At 33.0% G+C, this 27,929-nt stretch overlaps 2 protein-coding genes across 2 annotated transcripts; both read right to left on the bottom strand.

Moving 5' to 3' along the window:
- Positions 1–21,779: 21,779 nt before the first annotated feature.
- Positions 21,780–22,533, bottom strand: LOC120151455 (GPI-anchored protein LLG3-like). Its single transcript, XM_039163901.1, has 3 exons — positions 22,446–22,533; positions 22,295–22,351; positions 21,780–22,123 (listed from the first exon to the last, which is right to left on the bottom strand). The coding sequence occupies exons 1-3, from the start codon at positions 22,531–22,533 to the stop codon at positions 21,780–21,782; spliced, it is 489 nt and encodes a 162-aa protein (XP_039019832.1).
- Positions 22,534–24,149: 1,616 nt separating this feature from the next.
- On the bottom strand, positions 24,150–26,754 carry LOC120151479 (tRNA-uridine aminocarboxypropyltransferase-like). The gene is given in 8 exon segments (XM_039163911.1): positions 24,150–24,236; positions 24,309–24,389; positions 24,878–24,987; positions 25,464–25,590; positions 25,678–25,751; positions 25,754–25,769; positions 25,884–26,024; positions 26,435–26,754. Coding segments are annotated over 8 exon segments (843 nt in total). The 5' UTR covers positions 26,642–26,754.
- Between the last annotated feature and the right edge of the window lie 1,175 nt (positions 26,755–27,929).

Below are 27,929 nucleotides of genomic sequence, written 5' to 3'. Positions count from 1 at the left end.
TCTCATTGGTAATCTTACTCCCATGAACCAAACGCACCCTAAATGTTTTAGATAAACTATTTTTATGGTCATTCTTTCTTTTATTTGTTATAACTTAGTCCCTTTGCTTGTTTAATTGTTATTTTGAGCCATTTTACTTCTAATTTCATCAAATTTATCCTATTTTTTCTAGATTAGATATCATTTGGTCATTGAAATTCTACTTTTTTAATTTAGCCTTAATGTATTTATTCAATTATTTTTAGTATTATTTATTTACATAATATTTTTTACTTGTTTTAGTATTGTTTATTATTATTAACTATTAACCATATTTATTATTATTGATATTTTATTAACTTTTAAAAATAAGACAATTTGATCCTTTCAGAAGTATTAATTTTGAGCATTGTGTGATACTCTAACATTTCCATGCATAATCTATTCTCAAATCTATTTTTTATGATATTAAATTTGAAAATCATATATGGTATAAAACAAACATGACAACTTCTTCTTTTAATAAAATTTCAAAGACTCTAATTTTTTACCACCATAAAATAATTTAAAAAAACAAAACCTTCTCCATGAATATGTTTAGGGTTTGGTGATATTCAAACTTCGATTCTCGTGTTTTTAGTTACGGGGATTGAAACAATTTGTTAAAAACATCTTAAATTATTGTCCACGCAAATTATGAATAATCAATTCAGCGTAACACGAGGAAAATGGTTTCAACACCAACCTGTCTCAGTTTTCTACATTTGTCGGCAAAAGTTATGAATACATAAACCGATAAACAGTTCCTTTTAGTTTTCTGCACTTTTCGGGTATGGTTATTTCTATATATTTCTTTGTCTCCTGTTGGATGATTTTTTTCTCTTCATTATTCAAATTTTCAAGTTAAAATAAAAGGTAAAACATTAAAGGATAAAGTACATAAATGGTACAAGACGTTATTTTATTAAGTTCTCTGACTATTAAAAGTTATGAAATGATCTCTTAATTATAAGAGGTTGTTTTATCGAGTCCCTCGATTATTCAACGTTACAGGATGATCGCTCAACTATTTATGTGTTCCAAACTCATCATTTTTCGTTAAAAAATTGACGGTCATTTGAGTTGGACGTTAACATGTTTAATGGGATATGATAAAATCTAATCTCATAATCGTTTGAGTTGTATTTTATAAATAAACTCTATGTTTACATTATGTCGTCGAGCTAGTACTTGAAACATTATGCCGTTAAGTCAGTACTTGAAAGCTATGTGGTGTCAGTAGGCATTATTAATTTTATCATATTTCAGTTAGCATGTTAACGTTCATCCCAGACGATCGTCAATTTTTTTAATGAAAAATGATGATTTTGGAATATATGAATAGTCAGATAACCATTGATAACTTTTAATAGTCAGTTAACTCAACAAAATAACGTCGTACAGTTAAGGGATCATTTTATAACTTTTAATAGTTGGGGAATTCAATGAAATATCGAACTGTAGTTGGGAACCATTTTGTAACTTTTAATAGTCAAGAGACTCAACAAAATATCATCATCAATAACAAATGATGCTTTTACTTGTAACTTAAGATTCATTATCGGTGATAGCCTAGGGATTAAATTTTGAGAAGAGCCGTGGGTTGGGGAAGTGCCTCTCAAAACATTGTATCCTCGTATTTTTACGCTCGCGCCGAAAAAGGACGGTAACACAAGTGATTTCGGCCATAAAGAAAATGGAAAGTGGGAATGGACAATTCAGCTTCGAAGGAATCTGTTTGATTGTGAGGTCGATCAATGACAAAACTTTCTACTTACTATTAATCAGGCTGCCAATAATTCAAGGAATGAGGATTGTCTAAAGTGGACAGGAAACTCTCCAGGCTGCTATGTACCTAAGGCCTATTGCGAGCAATCTTCTTGAGTTGAAGCAGTAATAGATCGTGTATGGAAGATTGTTTGGGCTGGTTTGGCGCCTCCCAAAATAAAAACTTTCATGTGGAAAGCGTCCTTGGGGCGTATTCCAGTGCGATATGAGTTGTCAAAACGAGGAGTAAACTCACAAGATCAAAGGCGTTGTGCTTTATGCAGTAAGTTCGATGAAACAGTTGAACATCTTCTTATCCACTGCGAAGTATCGTGGAAAATATGGCAAGACCGGTGCTTCATTTGAAACATTTGCATTGCCATCCCGAGATCACTGATAGACCTTTTACTGATGTGGGAGGATTTACTAGTAAAACTTTCACTTAAACCATTTTGAAAACCCGCTTCTTTTGGAATTATCTGGACCTTATGGCTGGAACGTAATGATGTTTTCAATAACAAAAATTGTGATGCCAAGTCGATATTTGACTCAACTTTACTGAGAACAAGATTTTGGGCAAAGAGCAAATGGTCGGATGCGTTTATTAGATGCCCATCGGCGATCTCTTTTCATCCGCAGCAATCGAGTGGACCGATTCTATGATTGTTGTTTCAACGGTGCTAGAGAGGCATGGTTGTTTCGTGATGGAGCTTGAATGCGAGTGGTTTGTAAAATTTGTCCAGCGTTATAGGTGGTCTCGTTTGACTTCTAATTGGGTACTTATGATAAAATCAGATGTTTTAATCTATTTGTTCATGAAGACGAGTCTATAGTGATAGTTTTTGGTTCTATGATGCTTTAAATGTATTACTCTTTGGAGCGTTGTGGGCCTCAATTGGAGTTCAGTTTTTCCAAGAAGCTCTCACGGGTGTCTGATGTGGTCTGTTATATTTCGCCTCTTAGAGGTTATTGATTATTGCTTATAGTTTCTGTGATGGTCCCGGTTTTCATGAGTGATGCTGCCTGATAGCGTGCTAAGCCCGTAATTCCTGAAGGATATTGTCAGTTCTTCACGGCGAGTTTTATTTGCCTGTGGGGTGTTCTTTTTGGTCTGTTGGTGGTTGTCTATTCTGATTAGCTAGCTGATGTGAGTTCTTCGGTTGCTCGTAGTGTTTCGGTCCTTCCGAGTATGTTGGGTAGCTAAAAAGTGCTTTACAAAAGCTTCTCTTGTTTGGAGCCCAAGAATGTTGTTCCTGGATTCACGTTGCTATGCTGTTTGTGTAGTTTTGGTGGTAAGCTGGCCCCATTTCTTTTTTATTTCTAGCTTGTCGTGCTGAAGGTTATAGAATAAGCAATAAGGTTGTAAGTTGTGTTGTTATTGCTACGTTGTCATCAGTAGGGTGTACTTTTTTTTTCTCTATTTAAGTTTACAGAAGTTTTTTAGCGAGACACTTATTGTTTGGCATGTTTTTGTATGTTTTGATCTTTGATTTATACAAAACTTCATTTAAAAAACACTAAAATATAGAATTTAAATTTATTTTGAAGATAATTATAAAAATATTATTATTTGATGTATTGTTAAAATTTTGAATCTATTGTATTATATCTTATTTTTATTTAAAACAATAATTAAAAGCACTTAACAATAAAATTAATATCATTTATAAAAAGTAAAATTCCATGATAACATATAAAATTATTTTTAGATGATAATAATATTAATCGGATTTAAATTCATTATATATTAAATTTATGTTTTCCTTAGAAAAATACGTGGCTTTAATTTCCTAGGACCATACAAAACAAAGTGCAATGCTAATATCAGACGATACCTAAAATATTTAACATTTTCGATAACTAAAATATTATTTTTTCTACTGGAAATGTTAATATTAGTTCTACCGGAAATTAGTTAGCAAAAATAACATTTTCAATAAAAAAAATAATGTTTTTAGGTAACACTTTACCGAAAATATTAAAAAAATAATAGCATATCGGGTAAGATCTTTCCTTAGCCGTATATTACGACTGTCGTATAGCAGAACTATCCCATCTTTCTAGTTCCTCGTAATAATTGTTACTAGTATAATTACTGATGGATGCTATTGTCACGCCCTTGGAGCCTAAATTCGGGAACATACGGCTTTAGATGTTTCAGAATCACTCTTGGATGTTTTGCGCCTAAATCAGCCTGAAAAACACTAAGCTATAAGGTTTAATACAATGCAGAAGCACAAAAAAATTTCGGAATGAGATAGCTCACACAAACAAGAGAGAGTTGGGTGAATGCTTTTTATATTCCACAAAATGAAATTAAAAGTGAAGTGAGTAAAAATAAGGTAGGGAATAGCTCTATTTATAGTTGAATCTCCTTACAATAGACGACTAAGATCAATCTAGATCAACGGTTAAGATGAGTCCTATTAATTACAAATCCTTATATCTAAAGAAACTGTATCAATCATCATCTAATCAAATTCCCTATTTAAGGGAAGACACCCAAACCATCATCTCATCACATCACATCATATCAATTAGTCTGATTATTTATTTGAATGATTGATCACACTTGATATGATAAGATCCTCACAATTTCTTCTAATTTATTGTCTCTTGTCATATCTGTGCTACCTATGTGGACACAATCTGATAAAATGTCACTTTCATTGTTTGTACGGTCAGTGTAAACAGGCTCAAACCCTTTTACACTTTTCACGTTTTGAATCAAGTCTGATAGATTAGTTGCGTCGAACACCCTCTTGAGAACTTTTGTCCCAATCTCAAACGTACATGTATCGGTACTAATCTAAGGGTGACACTATCGTCTTGCTTTTAAGTTCTTATCACCGACCGACCACATCAAAATTGGAATTTGTCAAATTCTAATTCAAAACCTTATGTAGTTGGAAACTGGATTTGTTTTTAATTAGGAATAAAAGTTAGATTAATATTCAAAGTTAGATTAATATTCAATGCATCTATGTCTTATATTGTTTGTGAATCGAATGATGAAATATCAGCATAAAAATTTTAAATATTTTTAAATTTTTAAAGAAACCCCTTTAATTTTCAATAAAAAAATATTATTTTCTATAAATACCTTAAATTTATGTTTTTGTATTTGTAAGGTGTGTATATTATATGGGTTTTAGAAAAACTGTAACCATTGATCATATAATTGCTATATTTAACACGTTAATTAATCGAACTGTTAATATTAAATGGATTTGATTAATCAAACCACTAAAAATAATAGTTAACAGTTAAGATTACGATTACGAATTTTGATAAACAGTGTAATAAATTAAATTTATAATTACATTGTAATTTACTATATTTATATACAAATAATTTTAATATTATTTTTATTATTTTCTATTTTATATATTCTTTAATAAAATTTATACAAAAATAACTTTATATTATATATATATATATATATATATATATTTAATTTTTGTTTATTTAAAAATACAGAAATATATTTACATCAATATAATTATGTGTTTATTTTTATATACTAAGATATTAGTAATTATACATACTTACACTGTTATAAGTATGTGTTAAGTGTTGTATTTTTTTATTCACTTACACCAAATGTAAGTACGTGTTAAATGCTACACTTTTTATAATATGAATTATGAAACTTTAAAACGTTCATGTTGTGTTACTTGTAAAAAAAATTGTAATAGGTTAATCTAGTGAGGGGTTTAAAAATTAAATAATGGAGTTGAAAATTTTAATATTCCATTTTCTGAGAAAAATTGGTATGCACACTTCTTAATTTTTTTCATTCCCCTTAGAAAATTAAACTAGATTTAAAAAAAATTCAAAATAATGGGTTTGTCGCATACATCTGCCTCTAAGTTAACCGTAGGTTAATATGTATCGAATAGTTAATAATGATTAACCATTCCTTAATTATTAGGTTGCAATTAGAAAAATCTTGTAATCGTCCATAAACACCCTTAGTATATTATTAATAGATTATTTTTTTAAATATATATTATATTATAATCATCCTAAATTTTTTAATTATATTAAACAAAATAAGCTAAATGTTCAAAAGATAAATTTTATTTTGTTTATTTTCACATATTTTCTAAAATTGAAACAAAAATAGTAAAATTGGGTCAATAATCTAAGTGAATTAATTATTTTGCCAAATAGACCAACCCAAACATTAATTTGTAATTTACGACAAATGTTATAGTGTAGGACAAACTTATCACGCCCACATGGTGAATTTGCCCAGATATTATTTTTAGTGAACCCAGTTTTGTAGGCCTATGAAGGCTATTTGTTTAATATATTTCTCCGAACTCGTAGTGCCCACATGACAGGTTACTTTAAAATATATTAATTTTTTGTAATTAAAGTAATATATATTAAATATAAATTTAATTTTTTTAATTATAAAACTCGTCATGTGGATATGACAAATTTTGTTTAAATTTAAAAAAATCATAATTGTTAACTAAACGTTTGACAACAGACAAAATTTTAAATTTTATTGGAACTCATCACGTGGGTGACAAGTTCCAATAAACTTTTACTAATTAAAAAATTATTTCATTTATTTTATAAATATTTTCATGTTCATATAATTTTAAAAAAATCCATGTCCATCATTTAAAATTTATTATTGTTCATATCATTTAAAACTTATTCATGTTCATATCATTTACTCTTCAAGAACGATTTTTTTTTTGTATAAATAAATATTTTTCATGTTCATATCATTTAGAAAATTCTTAAGTAATAATTAAAAAATATTAAAATTTGACGGATTTAATAATTTCATTTATTTTATAAATACTTTATTACAAATTAATAATTAAAATTTATTTTACTAAATACAATCACTAACAATAATAAAATTTACTTATATTTTTTTAATTGTTAACAATGTCGAGAAGTGGTTGAATGATAATGATGTGGGACATGACGATTTCTTTTTGGTCATTAGTTTTCATTATATTCTTGCATTTGCTTCTTGTTAAACTAGTCTAGTGTACATCGGTCCACCACTTTGATTTCCACCTTTGGGTGATAATGATGTAGTATTCACAGTATTTGACACCATTATTAACGTCATTGACTCAAAATGCACACCAAAATCACTAGATGATTGAGTATATAGAAAGTGATCCCATTGATCTGCAACTTCTGTCAAATGTGGTTGAGAGGGTGGCACTACATCTCATTCCAGCCGGCTCTCCATTGAAGCATGATATGGAGGATATACACCATAACTTGCTTGATATGCAAAATAATCTGTAGAAGCAAAAAAAAAAGATGTTAGTTATGATGATGATGGTTTCTTAGCCTTTACATATTTTGCCTTCATTTCTTCTCATTCAATCCTATCTCTCGACGTTGTTAAATATGGTTTTTCATTTGCTTCGTAATTTTGGAGGTAGGGAGTTATTATGAAATCAAGATCATCTAGTACAAGATCATAACAAATAGGCACTGTAACACCCCCAACCCATACCCGACCCGGATATGAGTCAGAGATACTACATCGACTTTAAAACATAACTCTTAATAAATAATAGTAAAATATTTGAACTTATATTAAGAAAATACAATAATATACATACTGTAATATAAGTTTACAAAAAATATTCAGAGCATACACAACTTAACCCTTTAATTACATGCCAACTACCATTTACATAACAAAATGACCTACTGATTAAGTTGCTTCTGATCTGATGGTTGCAGGAGTAATACTGTCAAGCTGTTTCACCTATCTCGTCTAATTCCTCGGATCCTACGTGTGAAACACTCACACGCTAAGTCATCGACTTAGTGAGACAATAATAATAAGGCAATGTAATGTAATGAAAATGTCAGGATCATATGAGATGAGATGCAAACATGTACTTAATCAATATAGTATACTTCATCAATATCCATACCTGTAAGCGTATGACTGTAACATTCATTATTCTGTATTAATAAGTTTATTGGCCCATGATAGCATATTGAGAACCTAAGGTATTTGAGTAATGTGAGGTTGTGCACTATGCTGTCACCACAGCTCGTATAAATGCACCGAAGTGCCCCGTAGAATTGCACCGAAGTGCCCGTAGAATTGCACCGAAGTGCCCGTAGAATTATGTCCATAAGGACCACATAGAATTCCTTAAGAATCATATACATATACTATGGATCAAGTATGTGTCTTTCAAGACTTCACACAGGTTCCAAAGGATATACATATGTCCTAAAGAACCGAGTATACCCTCTACCCTTGGCATGCCAACTATACCTATAGTTCTCATCTACATAACATGGGCTTATACATTTCCCGTAGTTCATATCGCGTAGTCATATTATTTTCATACCTTTATCACATAGACATATCATTTACATACCTTTATCACATAGCTCATATAACTTTTTCTGCATATTCATGTCATGCAATACACATAATATGGAATGTGATCATATGTCAAAATATGGAATCTAGACTTATCACAAGTCTAGAACTGAATATAATACTATATTCATGCTATGCATATGCACTCACCTATACTTCTTTGCCTTTTCCTCGATCGATCCTACTTGTAGATTGTTCCCGAACTCGAGTAGGCTCGGTATCTACATAAACATAATTTTTTTAAGATGATCATCAGACGTCTATGTCTTGAAATTAAGCTTTAATAGCTTACTAATTTAAAGAATTTATAGCTTAGTCTTGCTTTCTTTTCTTTCTTCTTTTTCTCATGGGGGAATCGGTTCCCCCCTGGGGGTATCGATTCCCTCAAGCAATCTGGAATTTCATATACGATGAGGGGGTATCGGTTCCCCCCTGGGGGTACCGATTCCCCTCTAGCATTCTGGAAATTCATTTCGTTGAGGGGGTATCGGTTCCCCTTGAATGGGTACCGATTCCCCTAACCCAGAAATCCTAATTTGAGCTCGGAAATCATCCCATTTCAGCTCAAACTTACATATTTCAATCCCTTTACTACTCTTAGCTCTCATACACTTACTTAAACTGATTATTATCCATTAAATACCTCTAAAACCTAGAAATCTAATTCTCCATGTAGAATTTAAGAATCCAACCCAAATTCCAATATGTTCTAATTTGAATTCTAACACCTCATACTTCTTAGTTAGTTTCTTGACAAGTCAAAAATCTGATTTAAACATCAAAAACTCATCCATATCAAAATTTCATCTAAAAACTCATTTTCCAAATCATTCTCTAAATCACTTATCTTGTTGTTTTAATGTCATATAAGCTTTCCTTTAGCTTATATAACATCCAAGCTTTCATTTCCAATCTTAAAAATCAAAGAAACTACCAAGGTTCAGATTCTTACCTTTAATTGCAAGCCCACGTTTGGAGAAGGAAGAGAAGAAATAAGAAAGAAGGAATGAGAGTATTCTGGAACCTAATACTCCACGTGGGTTCTCATATATCCCCATAACATATTTTTTTTTTAAAAATTTTCCTTACAAATGACCATTTGGTCCCTACCTCCATCTTATATTTACTAACCATACTTTTTAAACTATATAATTATTCTACTTTAATCATCAAATGTTGAAACTTTGCAAATTAATCACTCACCCGACATGGAGGATGTTACAAATCTCTCCCCCTTAAGAAAATTCGTCCTCGAATTTTTCATTGCACGAAAAAATGAGGGTATTGATGTCGCATATCCTCTTCACGCTCCCACGTTGCTTCTTCTACTCTGTGATTTCTCCACAACACTTTGACCAAAGGAATGGTCTTGTTCCTCAATTGCTTAACTTCATGTGCTAAAATTTGAATCGGTTCTTCCTCATAAGTCAAGTCAGGACGAACCTCAATCTCTTCTGGTGTCACGATATGAGAAGGGTCAGATCTATATCTACGAAGCATTGAAACGTGAAAGACATCATGTATCTTTTCCATCTCAGGTGGTAAAGCTAGCTGATATGCTACCGGTCCTACTCTCTTTACAATCTCATATGGCCCAATAAACCGAGGACTCAATTTTCCTTTTCGACCAAATCTCAATACTTTATTCCATGGAGACACTTTTAAAAACACTTTATCTCCAACTTGAAATTCAATTTCTTTCCTTTTAAGATCAGAATAGGACTTTTGCCGATCAGAGGCCACTTTGAGGTTATGCTGAATTTCTCGAACTTTCTGTTCTACCTCCTGAATTAAATCCGGACCAAGAACACTTCGGTCTTTGAGTTCATACCAATTTAATGGAGTACGACATTTTCTTCCATATAATGCTTCATATGGGGCCATCTTTATACTAGACTGATAACTATTGTTGTAAGCGAACTCTGCCAGCGGTAAATACTTTTCCCATGATCCTTTAAATTCCATTACGCATGCTCTCAACATATCTTCCAATATCTGAATAGTTCTCTCTGATTGCCCATCAGTCTGAGGATGAAAAGCCGTACTAAAGTTTAAACGAGTCCCCAACGCTCCATGCAAAGATTTCCAGAATCTAGAAGTGAATCGAGGGTCTCGATCAGAGACTATGGAAACAGGTACTCCATGCAATCTAATAACTTCTCTAATATACAGCTCTGCATACTTTTCCATAGAGAAATCCGTTCTAACAGGGAGGAAATGCGCTGACTTAGTTAATCGGTCAACAATTACCCAGATTGATTCTCTTTTGTTCGGAGTCAAGGGTAACCCCGAAACAAAATCCATCGTAACATTTTCCCACTTCCATTGAGGAATGAAAAGCAGTTGCAATAATCCTGATGGAACTTGATGCTCGGCTTGACTTGTTGACATATCAAACACTTAGACACAAATTCTGTGATGCTTCGCTTCATCCCTGACCACCAAAATCGATCCTTCAAATCCATATACATCTTGGTTCCACCCGGGTGCATCGTTAACGGACTGCAATGAGCCTCTGTTAATATTTCTTTCTTCAAGTCGTCATTGTCGGGTATTACAATTCTTCCTTTACAATATAGATTTCCATCTGACTTAATCTCAAAGTCTTTAATCTCTTTGTTCTTTACTTGCTCAATTCTTTTCAAACACATTTCATCTTTACCTTGCAATTCTCCTATTCGTTCCAACCATGCTGGTTTAAGGGTTAATTCCGCACAAAGACCACCGTCTCCCGTTAAAGATAATCTTGCATCCATAGCTCGTAAAGCTGCAAACGTCTTTCTACTCAGAGCATCTGCTACCACATTAGCCTTTCCGGGATGATAGTCAATTATCACATCATAATCCTTTAAGAACTCTACCCATCTACGTTGCCTCAAATTCAATTCTTTTTGAGTCATCAGGTACTTCAGGCTCTTATGATCCGTATATAAGTAGCAACGTTCCCCATAAAGATAATGACGCCAAATCCTAAGAGCGAATACTACAGTAGCCATTTCTAAATCATGAGTGGGGTAATTCCTTTCATGTGGTTTCAACTGTCTCGATGCGTACGCTACCACTTTTCCTTCTTGCATTAATACACACCCCAACCCGTTATGGGATGCGTCACTATATACTACAAAATTCTTGCCAGATTCCGGTTGAACCAATATCGGAGTTTCCGTCAGAATTCTCTTTAAAGCTTCGAAACTTTCTTGACATTCAGAAGTCCAAACAAATGGTACGTTCTTTCTCATTAGCTTTGTTAGAGGCAGCACAATCATCGAAAAATTCTTAACGAATCTTCGATAGTAACCGGCAAGTCCCAGAAAACTCCGAACTTCAGACACATTCTTAGGAACTTCCCAATCCATTATAGCTTTAACTTTCTGAGGGTCTACTCTAATCCCAACTGCCAAGATCACATGCCCCAGGAAAATTACTTCCTTTAACCAGAACTCACATTTGGACAATTTGGCATACAACTTTTTATCTCCTAAAATTTGCAAGACGATCATCAGATGTGTGCTATGCTCTTCATGGGATTTCGAGTACACCAGTATGTCATCAATAAAGACAACAACAAACTGGTCCAAGTAGGGCTGAAAAATCCTGTTCATAAGATCCATGAAAGCAGCAGGTGCATTCGTTACTCCGAATGGCATTACGATGAATTCATAATGAACATATCTCGTTCTGAAAGCTGTCTTCGGAATATCTTTCTCCTGGATCTTCAATTGATGATAACCCGAACGTAGATCAATCTTCGAAAATACCGAAGCTCCTTTTAGTTGATCAAACAAGTCATCAATGCGCGGAAGGGGATACTTGTTCTTGATGGTCACCTTATTGAGCTGTCGATAGTCAATGCAAAGACGCATTGATCCATCCTTCTTTTTAACAAATAACACCGGAGCTCCCCAAGGCGATACACTTGGTCGGATAAATCCCTTCTCTAGCAATTCTTGTAATTGATTCTTTAACTCTTGCAATTCTTTCGGAGCCATTCGATAAGGTGCCATTGCAATCGGAGCTGTTCCCGGCATTATTTCAATTTGGAATTCTACCTCTCTATCCGGAGGTAATCCTGGCAATTCAGCAGGAAAAACATCAGGGAACTCTCGAACTATTGGAATTTCCTCTAACCTTTTCTCTTGAGCTCTTGAATCAATCACATTTGCAAGAAAACCCTGACATCCTTGTAGCAATAATTTCTTGGCAGACATCACTGATATTACATTTGCTAAAGGATTAAACTTTTCACTGCTCACACTTATCTCTATTCCGTCTGGACTTTTCAGAGTTACCTTTTTCAATCTGCAACTAACATCTCCATAATACCGGGACAACCAATCCATTCCCAGAATCACTTCAAACTCGTCAAAGGGTAATTCCATCAGATTAGCAGGGAATTCAATTCCCTGAATCTTTATGGGACACCCCTTACAAACTTTATTCACCCGGGCACTATTGCCTAACGGAGTTGTTACTATAATCTCATTACTCGTAGCTTCTAAGGGAATCCCCAACTCCTTTACTAACTTACTTGTAATATAAGAATAATTAGAACCCGGATCAATCAGTACCAATACTAATTTATCATACAACTGAAAAGTACCTGCTATAATATCAGGGTCATCACGGTCTTCACTTGTCTTTAGGTTGTATACTCGAGCAGTGGATCGAACTTCAGGTTGAGCAGAGAATTCAGACGGGTTCCTTCCTCTGCCTCTTCCTCTTCCTCGTCCTCTTTGTGAGAAAGAACCAGCTCTTCCAGATGGTGCCGGCTCACCAACAATCAAGGGACAATCCCGGACAAAATGTCCGGCCTCTCCGCATCGAAAACAAGTCCCAGCTGCCATACGACAATCCCCATAATGGTTTTTCCCGCAGTGCTCACACTGTTTCCTTTGACCCGGGGTAGATCTCCCAGCACCGGATTCCACTGACTACGTCTGTCTAGTTCTTGCCTGACTTGCTCCCCTAGCAGACGATGCAACTGATTTTGATCTAGTTTGTGATCGAAATCCCGAGTCTCTTCCCCTTTTTGTTGGTGCTGAGCCAGAAGAAGTAGTCATCCTCTTTGATGTCTGAACTCTTGAGTCCCCAAATCTTTCATTCTGAGCCCTTTCAAGAGCTTTTGAACGATTGATCACCTCCTGGAACGAGGACAGGTTTAATACTATCAACATTTCTTTAAGTCTAGGGCGCAAGCCCTCCACGAACCATTCACAAGCATCTTTCTCAGTAGGCACAAGCTCAGCTGCAAACCTGCTCAGCTTATTAAATTCACATTCGTACTCATATACAGAGCGGCTCATCTGCTTCAAACTCATAAATTCCTGCTTCATTTGGCGGATAAACTGATCTCCAATATACTTGTTTTTAAATTCTTTTAAAAACAAAGACCAAGTCAACTGGTCGGTTGACATTCTCATGGTGACATTCGTCCACCATATCCTCGCCTGACCCCTCAATAAAGATACAGCTCCATCTAATTTCTCCACTTCGGAACAGTGGAGACCATCTAGCATGATTTTCAAATCATTCAACCAAAGATCTGCTGACACCGGACATTCCTCAGCTTCTCCCTTAAATTCGGGAGCTCCTAAACTTCTCAACTCTTTTGCTACATTAATTCTTGGAGTTAGTGGAGCAGGAGGTTGAAGACGCGTCAGAATAGCGTCTAACGTTCTGAAGAACGTATCTTGATCTTGCACAGGCACTCCTTGAGATGCCTGTTCTTCACCTTGCCTGGCCAGGGCAGGTGAATTACTGCTTTCAGCATGCCTATCTTCTCCCGCTTCACTTCGGGAGCTATTATGTCCGGACATCTAATAAGAATAAACACATTATCCTATTAGCAAAACAGCATACTCATACTATACCAGATCAGAAGTTCTCACTATTTGTTGGCATGTATTCCATTTAAAGACTCCATAGACTCTGGTTTATGCCTAGAATCGACTAAACCATGGCCCATTAAATGTAACACCCCCAACCCATACCCGACCGGATATGAGTCAGAGATACTACATCGACTTTAAAACATAACTCTTAATAAATAATAGTAAAATATTTGAACTTATATTAAGAAAATACAATAATATACATACTGTAATATAAGTTTACAAAAATATTCAGAGCATACACAACTTAACCCTTTAATTACATGCCAACTGCCATTTACATAACAAAATGACCTACTGATTAAGTTGCTTCTGATCTGATGGTTGCAGGAGTAATACTGTCAAGCTGTTTCACCTGTCTCGTCTAATTCCTCGGATCCTACGTGTGAAACACTCACACGCTAAGTCATCGACTTAGTGAGGCAATAATAATAAGGCAATGTAATGTAATGAAAATGTCAGGATCATATGAGATGAGATGCAAACATGTACTTAATCATATAGTATACTTCATCAATATCCATACCTGTAAGCGTATGACTGTAACATTCATTATTCTGTATTAATAAGTTTATTGGCCCATGATAGCATATTGAGAACCTAAGGTATTTGAGTAATGTGAGGTTGTGCACTATGCTGTCACCACAGCTCGTATAAATGCACCGAAGTGCCCCGTAGAATTGCACCGAAGTGCCCGTAGAATTGCACCGAAGTGCCCGTAGAATTATGTCCATAAGGACCACGTAGAATTCCTTAAGAATCATATACATATACTATGGATCAAGTATGTGTCTTTCAAGACTTCACACAGGTTCCAAAGGATATACATATGTCCTAAAGAACCGAGTATACCCTCTACCCTTGGCATGCCAACTATACCTATAGTTCTCATCTACATAACATGGGCTTATACATTTCCCGTAGTTCATATCGCGTAGTCATATTATTTCCATACCTTTATCACATAGACATATCATTTACATACCTTTATCACATAGCTCATATAACTTTTTCTGCATATTCATGTCATGCAATACACATAATATGGAATGTGATCATATGTCAAAATATGGAATCTAGACTTATCACAAGTCTAGAACTGAATATAATACTATATTCATGCTATGCATATGCACTCACCTATACTTCTTTGCCTTTTCCTCGATCGATCCTACTTGTAGATTGTTCCCGAACTCGAGTAGGCTCGGTATCTACATAAACATAATTTTTTTAAGATGATCATCAGACGTCTATGTCTTGAAATTAAGCTTTAATAGCTTACTAATTTAAAGAATTTATAGCTTAGTCTTGCTTTCTTTTCTTTCTTCTTTTTCTCATGGGGGAATCGGTTCCCCCCCTGGGGGTATCGATTCCCCTCAAGCAATCTGGAATTTCATATACGATGAGGGGGTATCGGTTCCCCCCTGGGGGTACCGATTCCCCTCTAGCATTCTGGAAATTCATTTCGTTGAGGGGTATCGGTTCCCCTTGAATGGTACCGATTCCCCTAACCCAGAAATCCTAATTTGAGCTCGGAAATCATCCCATTTCAGCTCAAACTTACATATTTCAATCCCTTTACTACTCTTAGCTCTCATACACTTACTTAAACTGATTATTATCCATTAAATACCTCTAAAACCTAGAAATCTAATTCTTCATGTAGAATTTAAGAATCCAACCCAAATTCCAATATGTTCTAATTTGAATTCTAACACCTCATACTTCTTAGTTAGCTTCTTGACAAGTCAAAAATATGATTTAAACATCAAAAACTCATCCATATCAAAATTTCATCTAAAAACTCATTTTCCAAATCATTCTCTAAATCACTTATCTTGTTGTTTTAATGTCATATAAGCTTTCCTTTAGCTTATATAACATCCAAGCTTTCATTTCCAATCTTAAAAATCAAAGAAACTACCAAGGTTCAGATTCTTACCTTTAATTGCAAGCCCACGTTTGGAGAAGGAAGAGAAGAAATAAGAAAGAAGGAATGAGAGTATTCTGGAACCTAATACTCCACGTGGGTTCTCATATATCCCCATAACATATTTTTTTTAAAAAAAAATTCCTTACAAATGACCATTTGGTCCCTACCTCCATCTCATATTTACTAACCATACTTTTTAAACTATATAATTATTCTACTTTAATCATCAAATGTTGAAACTTTGCAAATTAATCACTCACCCGACATGGAGGATGTTACAGGCACAATGTCTCCCATTCCATTATTGTATATATGCAACATGATTCCTCCGTCAATTCTCTTTATGCTTCCCACGCACATCAATTTTGTGTAGTTCGTTCATATTAAATATTTGCATTGGGACCGACTGATGAAACTCAAACCGTCACAACACTTTATCCTCGACATGGATTTCAATAATGGGAAATGAAACGACGACGTTAATATACACCATGTTTCTACTCCTTCAAAAAAGAATGGTGGTAGACACTATTGGATATCTGACTCATAATACGAAATCCAATTCTACTACATTAGTATAATAAAAATAAATTTTCTTAACATAAAAGTTATACAAAAAAAATAGAATATTTATCGCATGTCTATCGACAATATCGATCCTCATTCGTACATTAATTTTTGTTGCACCAGTCAACTTTGTATCGGTAATTCTTTGTCGCCATCTAAACAACATAATAACCACAAATTAAAAATTACACTATTAATTCAAAATTTATACACATTAATTTATAATACAAATTTACAAAAATATAAATTGAAGAAATTACTTTACAGCGAGAGGAAACTCAACCAGAGCTATTATAATTGGTGTCAAAAACAGAAAACAATACTATGCCCATGATTGTAATAAGACTAAACAACCCGCTACTTCTACTTTTTAACCCTTGTCACTGTTATAGCCTTATAAAGTTCACAGTATAAAAATGTCGAAATCGCAGAACCCCAACTATATTAATGACACTCACTATAAATTTTCATTATTGGAAGATACTGAGTATGTACCAAATTCCTGGATTTATCCAGTAACAATATTCATCCAATCAGTTGTAAAAGATATATATGGGTTGCATACATGACCTCTTGCTCGGTAGAATGTTCATCCACTTAAAATTCACTCTCCAGCCACATCATTGTATCTAAAACCCATTTGTGACATTTGTGAGTGGCATATTTTCCAATAATCTCTCACAATCTCATCTCGTTTATGATTGTTTTGTCTCACCAATGTCGCTTATGTGGCTCATCATTTTTTATTCCTCGATGATGAATACCTAGTTCTTCATCCTATAATTTAAATTCAAACAATTAATAAAATTTTTAAAACAACATTTATATTATAAATTGAACTTTTAAAAGAATAAGAATAAGAATAAATCTTATCAGAGTTAGTTCAAGCGATAAAATATAGACATTATCAAGACATAGTATTTCTTCTTGAGTAGACATTTTACAATAAATTCTTAAAATAAAACAATTTTCTCTCAATCAACTGTTTTTCTTCTCAACAAATTATAATACAAACCTTAAACTTCAAATCCCTATTTATAGTTCCAAAACGACCATAAATGACTAATTCTTGGAACTCGTAATGTGGACGTGAAGAGTTCCATGAACTAGCCGTTATGGTTGTAGGTAATAGGGATGAGCACATGTAAGGTGGGGCGGGCCATTTTTTGGCCGCCTAGACCCTGACTAAAAAAATCTATTGTTTATACACGGCCTCGTCCGTCCTGATAATTTTTAGTTTTTCTCCTGTTTTGAACCCGCCCTGAATTTTTAGATTCTCCCCTATAGGGTTGGATCGGGCCAGAACCCTTCGGGTTCGAGTATTTTAACCTTCCCTAGTTGGCAAATACACATAGCTCAACGTTCAGTTAACGGCTATAATTTTTAAATTTAAACGAAACTCGTCACGCCCACATGACGAGTTATATAATTTTAAAAAATATAGTTATTATATATTATTTTAATTAAAAAATTAATATATTTTAAAGTAACTCGTCATGTAAGTATGACGAGTTTAGAGAAATATATTAAACAGTTAATATTTTTCGACTGTTGTAAATTGTTTAAAAAAGAAGATGAAATATAATTTTTGAGAAAATTCGCAATATAAGTATGACAAGTTTATCTGGTGAATATCTTAGATTACATATTAATGTTTAAATTAACCTATTGGGTCAAAATTAATCCGCTTTGATTATTATACAATTTTATTAACAAAAGTGGGGATATTTTATATTTAGTTCTGTACGAACACCGAAATATGATAACTTTTCCTGCGTTAAAGAAAGATGGGACATGGAGTGATTATGTGGCTTGATTTGGGCCATACACGTGCCCTTCCATGACTTTACTTCATATCAGTGGTCCATCCTTCACAGATTCAACGTCGACGTGCCGCGAAATAACTTCCTCAATTCCTCGTCTAATGATTCTTATCAAATTGTCCTTTTCCACGTCATACATATGCGAGGAAAAAGTGTTTTTTTCCTTTTTTTTAAATATGAATGAATTAAAACATTTTATATAAAAATATATATTTAAAATATTTAATAGATTTATTAGTCTCATAGTTAAATATAAATAGTAATAATTAATTAAAAATATGAAAAATAAAAATGTAATAAATTATTTTCAAATAAAATTAATCCAGTACGTCAGTTGATTAATAATTTATAAAAACATAGAAGATGGAATGGGCAAAGAAGTAATTGCAGCGTAAAATATTCGAAATTACCCATTCACCAACGGTGAACCACCCACGCACTATCTAAATGCCGTCCAATACCCAAAGTTTAACCTCACAAATTCTTCTCTCCGCTTATTTGTTTCTTTCTTGTTTAACTTCCCTTCCAAGGAAATAGCGTTCTTATTTGCGCTTCTCACGAGGTTTTTGAACAAGATTGCTCATCGTCGACGATGAAGATTTCAGGCCTCTTTGCTGCTTCCATGGCTGCTGCCTCTGCTTCTGCCGCTCTCATCTCTGCCTCTTCTTCTTCCCCTCTTAGTTGCAATTCCAATTTTCATTCTAGCGAGGTAATCCTTTTTCTTTACACTTTTTAATTTATAAAAATCTGGGTTTCTCCTCTCTCTCTCTTTCTAGAATTTTTCCATGTTTGGTTGCCGAGAAAATAATGAACAAGAATTCATGATTTCAACGTTGTTCGCATTTTTGTAATGTTTAATGTCGACATCTTTCTTCGCGTAATTTTGATTTGGACGTTTGAGCTTTTTCCGGTTTTCAATCTTTCCCTGCCTCATGAAATCTTCAAATATTTTTTACACGGTTTCTTTGGTTTTTGTTCTTTGAAGATTAAAAATCATTCTCTCCCTCTCCCTCTCTCTTTTTGCTTCTAAATTTATTAATTTTCTTAATATTGCAGAAGGAGAAAGGGCAAGAAAATTCAACAGCCAAGAAATCAACATTGACCGAGAAATTTGCTCCCAGGTTTGATGGCCTAAGGTTCATTGAGACTTTGATCACTGCTCATAGATAAAGCCCCAACACCACAAGCTTCAGTTTTTACCTGATTTGAAGATTCTTTTTCTCGTTTAATTGTTTTGAATTTGACCATTTTCGCCTGTTGTAAATTGTTAAGAAGAGATAAAATTGTAATATTTCTGGGTTTTTGAAATTTTTGGTATGAAAGTCTTGCATTTAATTTTTAAATTGGAATTGTATCTAAATATCATTATATAAATCAATTAAATTGATATCAGACCACTACGAATTCCAATTCAATTTTGTTATCCTATTCCTATTCTTGGGCTGAATCATCAGTGATAGCCGAACTAAGACTTTAAGTTTCACATCAAAATTCAAATAAATAAATAAATAAATTATATGTTTAGTATTTAAATTTGATTTATTTTAATTTTTAAAATTTTAATTTTTAAAAATCACTGTAAACGAGTATTTTTGTTTATTTTTTAGGAATAAATTACATCATTTATCTCTTAATTATCTTCTCATTTTTATTTTAGTATTAAAATTTAATTTTTTTAATTTAATTACTAAACTTTTAAATTGTTATTTTAATCATTTTAATTTATTTTATCAATAATTTTTGTGACATGATTTTTTTATCATTTTATTAATATTATAATTAAAAATAAAAATAAATTTGAAAGTCGGAGTAATTAAATTGAGAGTAATTTGAAAGTTAGGTAATTTAAAAAAACTAAACTTTATTATCAAAATAAGAATAAGAAGATAATTGTGTTATGAATGATATAATTTACTTATAAAAAAGGTGTTACGTGTAAATTATCTGTTAAATTTTTAATGATAAAATATTAAAATGATACAAAAATTAAATAGTATGATTTAAAAAAAAATTAAAAATATAAATACTTACACAAACTAAAAATAATATTTTAAATACTAAATACATGCTTATACAAAACAATATTGCACCTTTATATCTCATAAGTAGTTTGAGGTGGCAACAGGCGGGGCAATTTTGCATTATCCAATTTGTCCTTAACATTTGCGGGCACAATTTTGGGAATCACCGTTATATGTTTTGGAGATTTTTTTGTCCTCATACTCATCTCTTACAGATCCTTGCGGTTTCGGTTAATCATCATCCTAAAAAATAAACAATTATTTTTGAAATCAATGCAACGCCTAAAACTTGTAAGATATATTATATTGTCTCAAATTAGTCTCTATCTATAATATGCAAACATCAATATTCATCTGACACCCAAATGTATATGTACAATCTTAATCATTTTCAATCTCAACAAATCAATATATATTAAATGAGAAATGATTTAAACTTCAATTTTAGTTCTTTTGAGATGTAACAATGGCACCACGTAATCTCACAATTGTATCATATATAATTTTTTATTAAAATATATATTAAGGATATATAGGTAAATGATTATAAATATATTTTTAAAATTTTATAAAATATCAGGGATTTCTATGGATATTTTTTGAGGATCCCTACGATTATTTATACGGGTAAGATTTGGTTATTCACACAGTTCGGATATAAAAAATCCCCTCTCCATCCCCATTCGAATCTCTTTAATCTAATTTACTCTACTTATAATAAAAAGTAAGAATTCGTATCTTCAATTTTTTTTTGTATCTAACACTTACATTCGATTTCAATTATATTTAAGATGGAGTTAAATTAATCCCTTAAACGAAGATAAGGTTCTATCAATATTGCCTTATCTTTGTCTATTAGATTTGTGTTCCGACTTTATGCCATATTCATTCTTTTCTCCACCCAATTGGATTGTAAATTGTGGAAAAAACCCACCATCGAAGCAAAGGCTTCTTGTTGTCAAAATGCTTTGCTGTTATGTGGAATGATGTGTAATTCGTTTCACACATTACATCCGCTTATGATGGCTATAAAAAAATAATTAAAAAACGACTTTTATAAAGATATTTAAAAAAAGTTCATGATTCAATTTTTTTTAATTTATTTTAAAATTCAGATTAAAATGACGCGACATATTTGACTTTATAAAGAAAATCAACTCCAAACATATGGGACAAAGTTGATCCAACATCACATGTCGCAGAATATAGCTAAATATCAGTTTATACAATTTTTTGCACCCACCCTCTAGTGATTAGAACTTACAGAATATTAGAAAAAACATTACCCGATAAACCATAATCTTTTTTAAAAAAAAGCAATTAACAAGGTGGATTTATATCCACATTTACTTATGCAATAATTCAAAGCAAGTGAGACGAGGTGAGAAGAAAAGAAGAGATGAGGATGAGCAGAGCATGATGAAGAAAGGGAGGCGAAGCACTGGATTTGGGGACTTCGGGGCATAAGAGACCTTCTTTGTCTTTGGTGCACAAATTGGCGAACAATCCCGGCGGGTATTTCCCGTACAGGTTTATGTAACTGAACATGGTGGAAGCACAGTTGTTGCCTTGGTCGTTCACTTTGTCCACAAAAGGGCAAGCGAACTCACTCAGTGCATTGCAACACCCTTCGCGTGGATATTGGGGTCCTTTGCACATTGTTGTTAGGATCGTGTAGTTCTTCTGCTGAAAGTCTTCGTCGCATTCTGTAGGACCAGATTGAATTATGTTGAACCAAAGTGTAACGATTAAATTTCGAATTTTAACATCACATTGGAGTTTGGGGGCAAAAATAACTATGGGTATAGAAAAATAAATGAGATTTCCAGTCATGAGGGTTTTTGTTTTTCTTATTTTTCAGCAAAAATGAAACGTACCCTTTTTAGCCTGGAGGAGGATACGCCCAAGAGTTTCACGACCTTCCAAGGCTGCTTCTGCATGCAGATTAAACAGAACAGGGAGTTGAATTCAAAGCATGCATTCATATCGGGAAATGAAGAAAGTAAAATGAAAAAGAGGAAGAATTACTTGAAATGTGGGAAGAAGAGACAAACCCAGATGGAAGAAAAAGGAAAACAAGGAACAAAAAGGTTAGATTTAAAGAATTTAAACCCATAATTCCTTTTCTTTTGAATTTCTTGGAATGATAAATATTTATGATCTCCTCGCCACCAAAGGCCAAGTCTCCCCTTTCTTCTTTTCGTTTCGAATCTGTTTTCCTTCTTTGTTTGCCTGTATTTTTTTTTGTCTGGTTCCGCTCCTGCCTAACAGAGAGAAGAGGAGGGGATGAGAGCAAAATGTTGCAATTTTGTTGGAACAATATTTTTCTATCTTTTGGACAAAACAAATTCAATGCAAGTCAGTTTGCATGCTTATGTTTGTTCATTCATTACTTAAATGTAAGATAACAATTTGCTATAAATTGTGTTAGCAACTTACCACGATAAAAACGTGAGACTTTTAACGCATACAACTATAGATAATTTTAAACAAATTTATGTTTTAATTCTATACATAATCATCATTTCAACTTGAATTTAATCGTCATTTGATTTGAGATCTTAATGAGTTAAATTATGATAAATTTGTGTGCAAAAATTATTTTGATTAATTTTTTTTTGTTAAATCTATTAATTTAGGATTATATTAAGCTCGATATAATATATATATATAAACAAGATAAAAATTCTACTGAACTTAATAAGCAACAAATTCTTTTAACAAGCAGAAGTCGAGCAAAATATTATCAAATGTATCAAGTCAAGCACAAGTCAAACAATTTTCGAATCAAATCAAACAATTCCTTAACTCATGATCAACTTGCTCGATAAGCAACCCTATTCACCCTCCCTCAATGAATATTTTCCTCAAACATCTTAATTTTGAGTTACATGACACCAACTTAGGTAAGAAATTATAATAAAATAAATCGATTTAAAATAAAATAAAACATATATTAGGATACTATCCTTCTTTTTTACTATTTTTAAAACAAAAATAAATATATTTTAGTGAATACCATTCATATTTTTAAACCCACCAAAAATAACATTCGCTGCAATATATCTTAAAATTTCTAATTGAATCAGTATAACATAACAACTCAAATGACAATCAAACAGGACCCTTTTATAAATCAAAATAAGTACTTGTCATAAACTCTGAAGAGCTTAGCAGTCAAATATGGCACAGCTTGTCACTTGACTCTTCCTATTATCTTACCAGTAGTTATCCGTGCGATTGAATCAAACCATATAAACCTATAAAAAACAAACAAACTGAGAAACCTTGTTAATGAAATTGAATAAGAACTGAATACTGAATCAATAAGCAAATCCATACCTATGCAAGTAGCGAAATTTTGTTTCTGACTGCATGCAGGTATCTCGTTAAATTTATCGGCTGTCAACAAATGTCCCTAGAGTGTCTTACTTTACGAGTGATGGACCTGCCCATCCGAAGGCGTCGAGTTGTCAGTGCTTCTAGCAAAACAACTAAAGCATCTTCGACTGCATCAGCCTGTTTATCCAATCCATGGACGCTACACTCTGGAAGAAGCTGCAGCTCAGAAAGAACGCCGATAGCTGCTGCCGCTGTACAAGTACGGTCCCATGATGGTTGAGGTCTACTCGTGAAAAAACATAAACTGTTACTACATACTTTAACTGATCCAAAGGGGTAAAGGAGTTAAAATAAGAAGCGGAAGCCGATGAAAAGCAATTGCTTTACAACTTACCGAAGTTTATGCATAGCAGATGCACCTGTGGCAAGAGAAACGCAAGGGAGGTCTTCCTCTCCCCAGACCAACTTTGCTTGCTCCTACAAGTAACATTTCTATATAACTTTTAATATATGGTGCTGGAAGCTTTGTAAAATGCTTAAGCAAATTACCTTGAGACGCCTGAACATTGCTGCAGAATTGCTCCATGTGCCATCAATCAGAACAAAATTCAGAGGCCTGTCTCTATTTGTCTGTGAAACAAAATCAACATAAAAGTTGCCTAAAGAAATCTAAATTACATATTACAAATAACATATTGTATTTTAACTTAGATGTGCTAATACAAGAGCTTTCTGCGCTTCGTTTCCATTTCTTTTTCCAACAAAAGTTGTTTCAATCACATGTAAAATACAATCTCGATGAAGTTCAAATATGGTGAAAAGATAGTTCATACAAAGCATACAGGAAAGACTCAGAAAACCAACAAAATTACAGCAATTCAGGTTGTCTTTTGAAAATGGCATTAGCATATAACAAATTCAATTAGAATCCAAAAAAATTCTATCTGAAATAGCTTATCATCAAGCAGCAGTTCCATGCAATTTTTTTTTGGGGGTAGTTTGGTGAAATATGACCTTTAGTAATGAAGTGATCAACACCCTTTCAAAATCAACAAATTACTCATCAAATATCATAAAGTAAAATGCAAAGCAAGAAAAATGTATAAAGATGACAGTACCGTCGAGTATGCACATCTCATATATGCTGAAGATTGACAGCTAAAGGCATCCTGAACTGTTTTTGGTACTGTGTTTTGATTTGGATAAAGGCACCAAACCTTGTCTTTTCCTGTGATTTCAAAGAAAAATATCAAAACTCGTTAGGAAGACCTTTATTTAACACCAAAATGTAAATGAACTGAACTTTAAAGTGGAGCATCTTCACGAAAAGATATAATAGGCAATAGCTTCACCAAACATTGATAATGATGTTTTGACAAATAGTTTGCTAGAAGTCATTTATTCATAATAACAAATAAACGGCAAAGAAAAGGCAAACCAAAAAAATTTATGTTACCCTCAGTCAAAAAGATCAGATGATAGTTTATCCTAAATGCAATAAAAGATTATTAACACGTAGAAAAGAATGTGATTACCCAAGTGCAAAGAAAAGACAAATATTTTCATTATATTTCACATCCAATGGACCAAAAGTAACTCCATCTGTTCCGAAATAAGCTTTAAAATTCAACCATACGATCCCAAATTAATTTACCCCATCAATACTGCAATATTTCCCTTTTTTAGAAGAAGGCTAAAAGAAACCTGCATCCTTAAATGCATTCCACATGATTTCCTCATCTTCAGAAATTCCATAAAGACACAAAGTTGCAGATTGAACACCAAATACTTGCCATAACAACTTCCCAGTGTTGTTCTGCCTTAGAAAATCCTGGAAAGGGAAGATTACACATTGGTGATATAACCATATACTATCACCGGGAGCATTGACATCAAACGGTAAAAAGAAAAACCTTACCTTTGGATGCATATACAACCAAAACCTTATACCATGCCATAACGAGCATGGCTTGACTTTCAAACACATACATCTTCCATAGGAAGCCAACACTGAAAAATGGTCAAATTCATTTCATTACCAAATCATGACGAAGTAGGGAAATCAGTTTTAAAGGCTGTTATTCTTCTTTGAAACACATCAATGAAATCTCTGAAAACACATACCTTCTGGCATAGGTAGCCCCGACTACCAAGCAATCGGCATGCTATTTGTCGAGCAGAAAAGAACTGGAACTTCTTGTCTGAGTCACCCAAAGTCTCATATTTGGCCCTATGCTTCTTATCCTCTTGGACTTTAAAATCCCCCTAATTTTGACCGCAATAGATCATAAGTAAGAAAACGCAACAACAGGCTAATACTAAATGGCATAATTATAAATAAAAAAAGCAACAATGGAAAGATATGATCGCCGCTAACAAATTTCAGTTAGCAAACTGATAATTAAACTATCTGCATTTATTGACTTAAACCCATTTGACATCCATGAAACTTGGAACATATATATTGTCTTCTAGATGAAATAGCATCTACGATCCAAATACTGTGAAATCCTAATGCTACATTCCTTGAAATATACTCCGATCAATTTCCCATCATTTCAGAGATCAAAGATGAAATAGAAAAAGAATAAAAGTTTCCTTTACATCACCAGAAATAGGTAAATAAAAACTAAATACCAAAGCAAACATATATATTATAAAGATGAATGGAGAACCTGTAATTTGCCGCCATTACCGCCAAAAACCATTTGGGAATCAATATTATTCTCCAAAAGCTTCAATTCCTTAATGACGGAGTTTACCATTGCTGGTACTGGAGATACGCAGCCCCATCCTTGCCACTCCTTCAACGTGATGGCGCCACGGCAATCAGTACCGTTTAATTCGGCTTCTCTTGGAGAAGAACGAGAGGCAGAGCTCATGATGAAGCTATTAAGGCTTCTGGGTCGATGCTTTATATGGATTTTGAGTGAGAATTTGAGAGACGGGAAAATTTGCAATGTAAATGTCAATACGCTATTGCTGTCGCTGCTCAACACGGTTCTTCACCTGGGTTTTCTCAGGGTTTTTCTCCTCTTCTTTTCCTTTCCTTTCCTATTTTTTTTAATAATTTGGACTTTATTATTGGCCCAAAAATCATGGGCCACAATATGATCCAATCACTTCATTATCTTTAGACTAAAAGTTCGTAGATGAATCGAGTTTAAATAAATATATTTTTGATTATTTTTAAATTTTTCTGTGTTCATAAAAAAATTTACAATCATGTTGATAATTTTTAAAGAAATATATGTTTTCATATTCATTTGATTATTTTTAAATTTTTCCGTGTTCATAAAAAAATTTACAATCACTTCTGGGTCGAATATTTTTTACCCCAAAATCCGAATCTGACCCGACCTAAATCCGACCTGATCAGATCGAGTTAGATTAAAACACATTCAAGTCCCATGTAAATCTCTACTCTTAATGTCCATACTCTTAATGTCCAAGAGAGTTTATTATTCAACACGAGTTTAATCAGTAATAATTATGACGGATCTCAATCCCAAACCTCTTGGGATAATTTTCAAGGAAATTAAGAAATCTATTATATTTTTTATTGATATGGACTGGTATCAAAGACAAGGAATCACACGTCCTTTGATTGCAATTTTCCCAGAGAGATTTGGAGATCAGTCCCTAGACTTTTCTTCCTATTATTAACCTGATCCCAACAACCCTTTCCAGACTTTTTCATGTTGAATTGGTCTTTGTCAATATTTATAGCGTAAAAAATTATGTATTTCATCGAGTAAATGTTTTAACCTTTATTTTTTATATTATATTTTCTTGAAAAAGCTTGTTTATTATATGTGAAATATATGTGTTTTATGTCGGAAAATCTTTTTAAGTAACGACATAATTTTGGTGGCATGACATGATATTTTTTTAATAAGATAATTGGTATATTTAATATTATATTTTTATTTGATTAATTCTTATATTATTTATTTCTCTTATTATAATTGAATACAAATATTCAAATAAATCAATTTTAGTATTCATCCAATTGAGTTTATATAGGGGAAATGCTCACGTGTGACAACCTTAATACGGATAAAAAAAAGCACTATCGGTTTTTTTATTATTTTAAATAATAAAACCGGTAAAAATGAGCGAAAATATTATTATTTCTACCGGTTTTGTTATTATTATTAATTACCGATA

This window comes from Hibiscus syriacus, unplaced genomic scaffold, assembly GCF_006381635.1.
Source record: "Hibiscus syriacus cultivar Baekdansim isolate YM2019G1 unplaced genomic scaffold, ASM638163v2 tig00111059_pilon, whole genome shotgun sequence".
NCBI classification, from domain to species: Eukaryota; Viridiplantae; Streptophyta; class Magnoliopsida; order Malvales; family Malvaceae; genus Hibiscus; species Hibiscus syriacus.
Note: the sequence above shows the minus strand (reverse complement) of the source record. Positions and strands in the feature narration are given on the sequence as shown.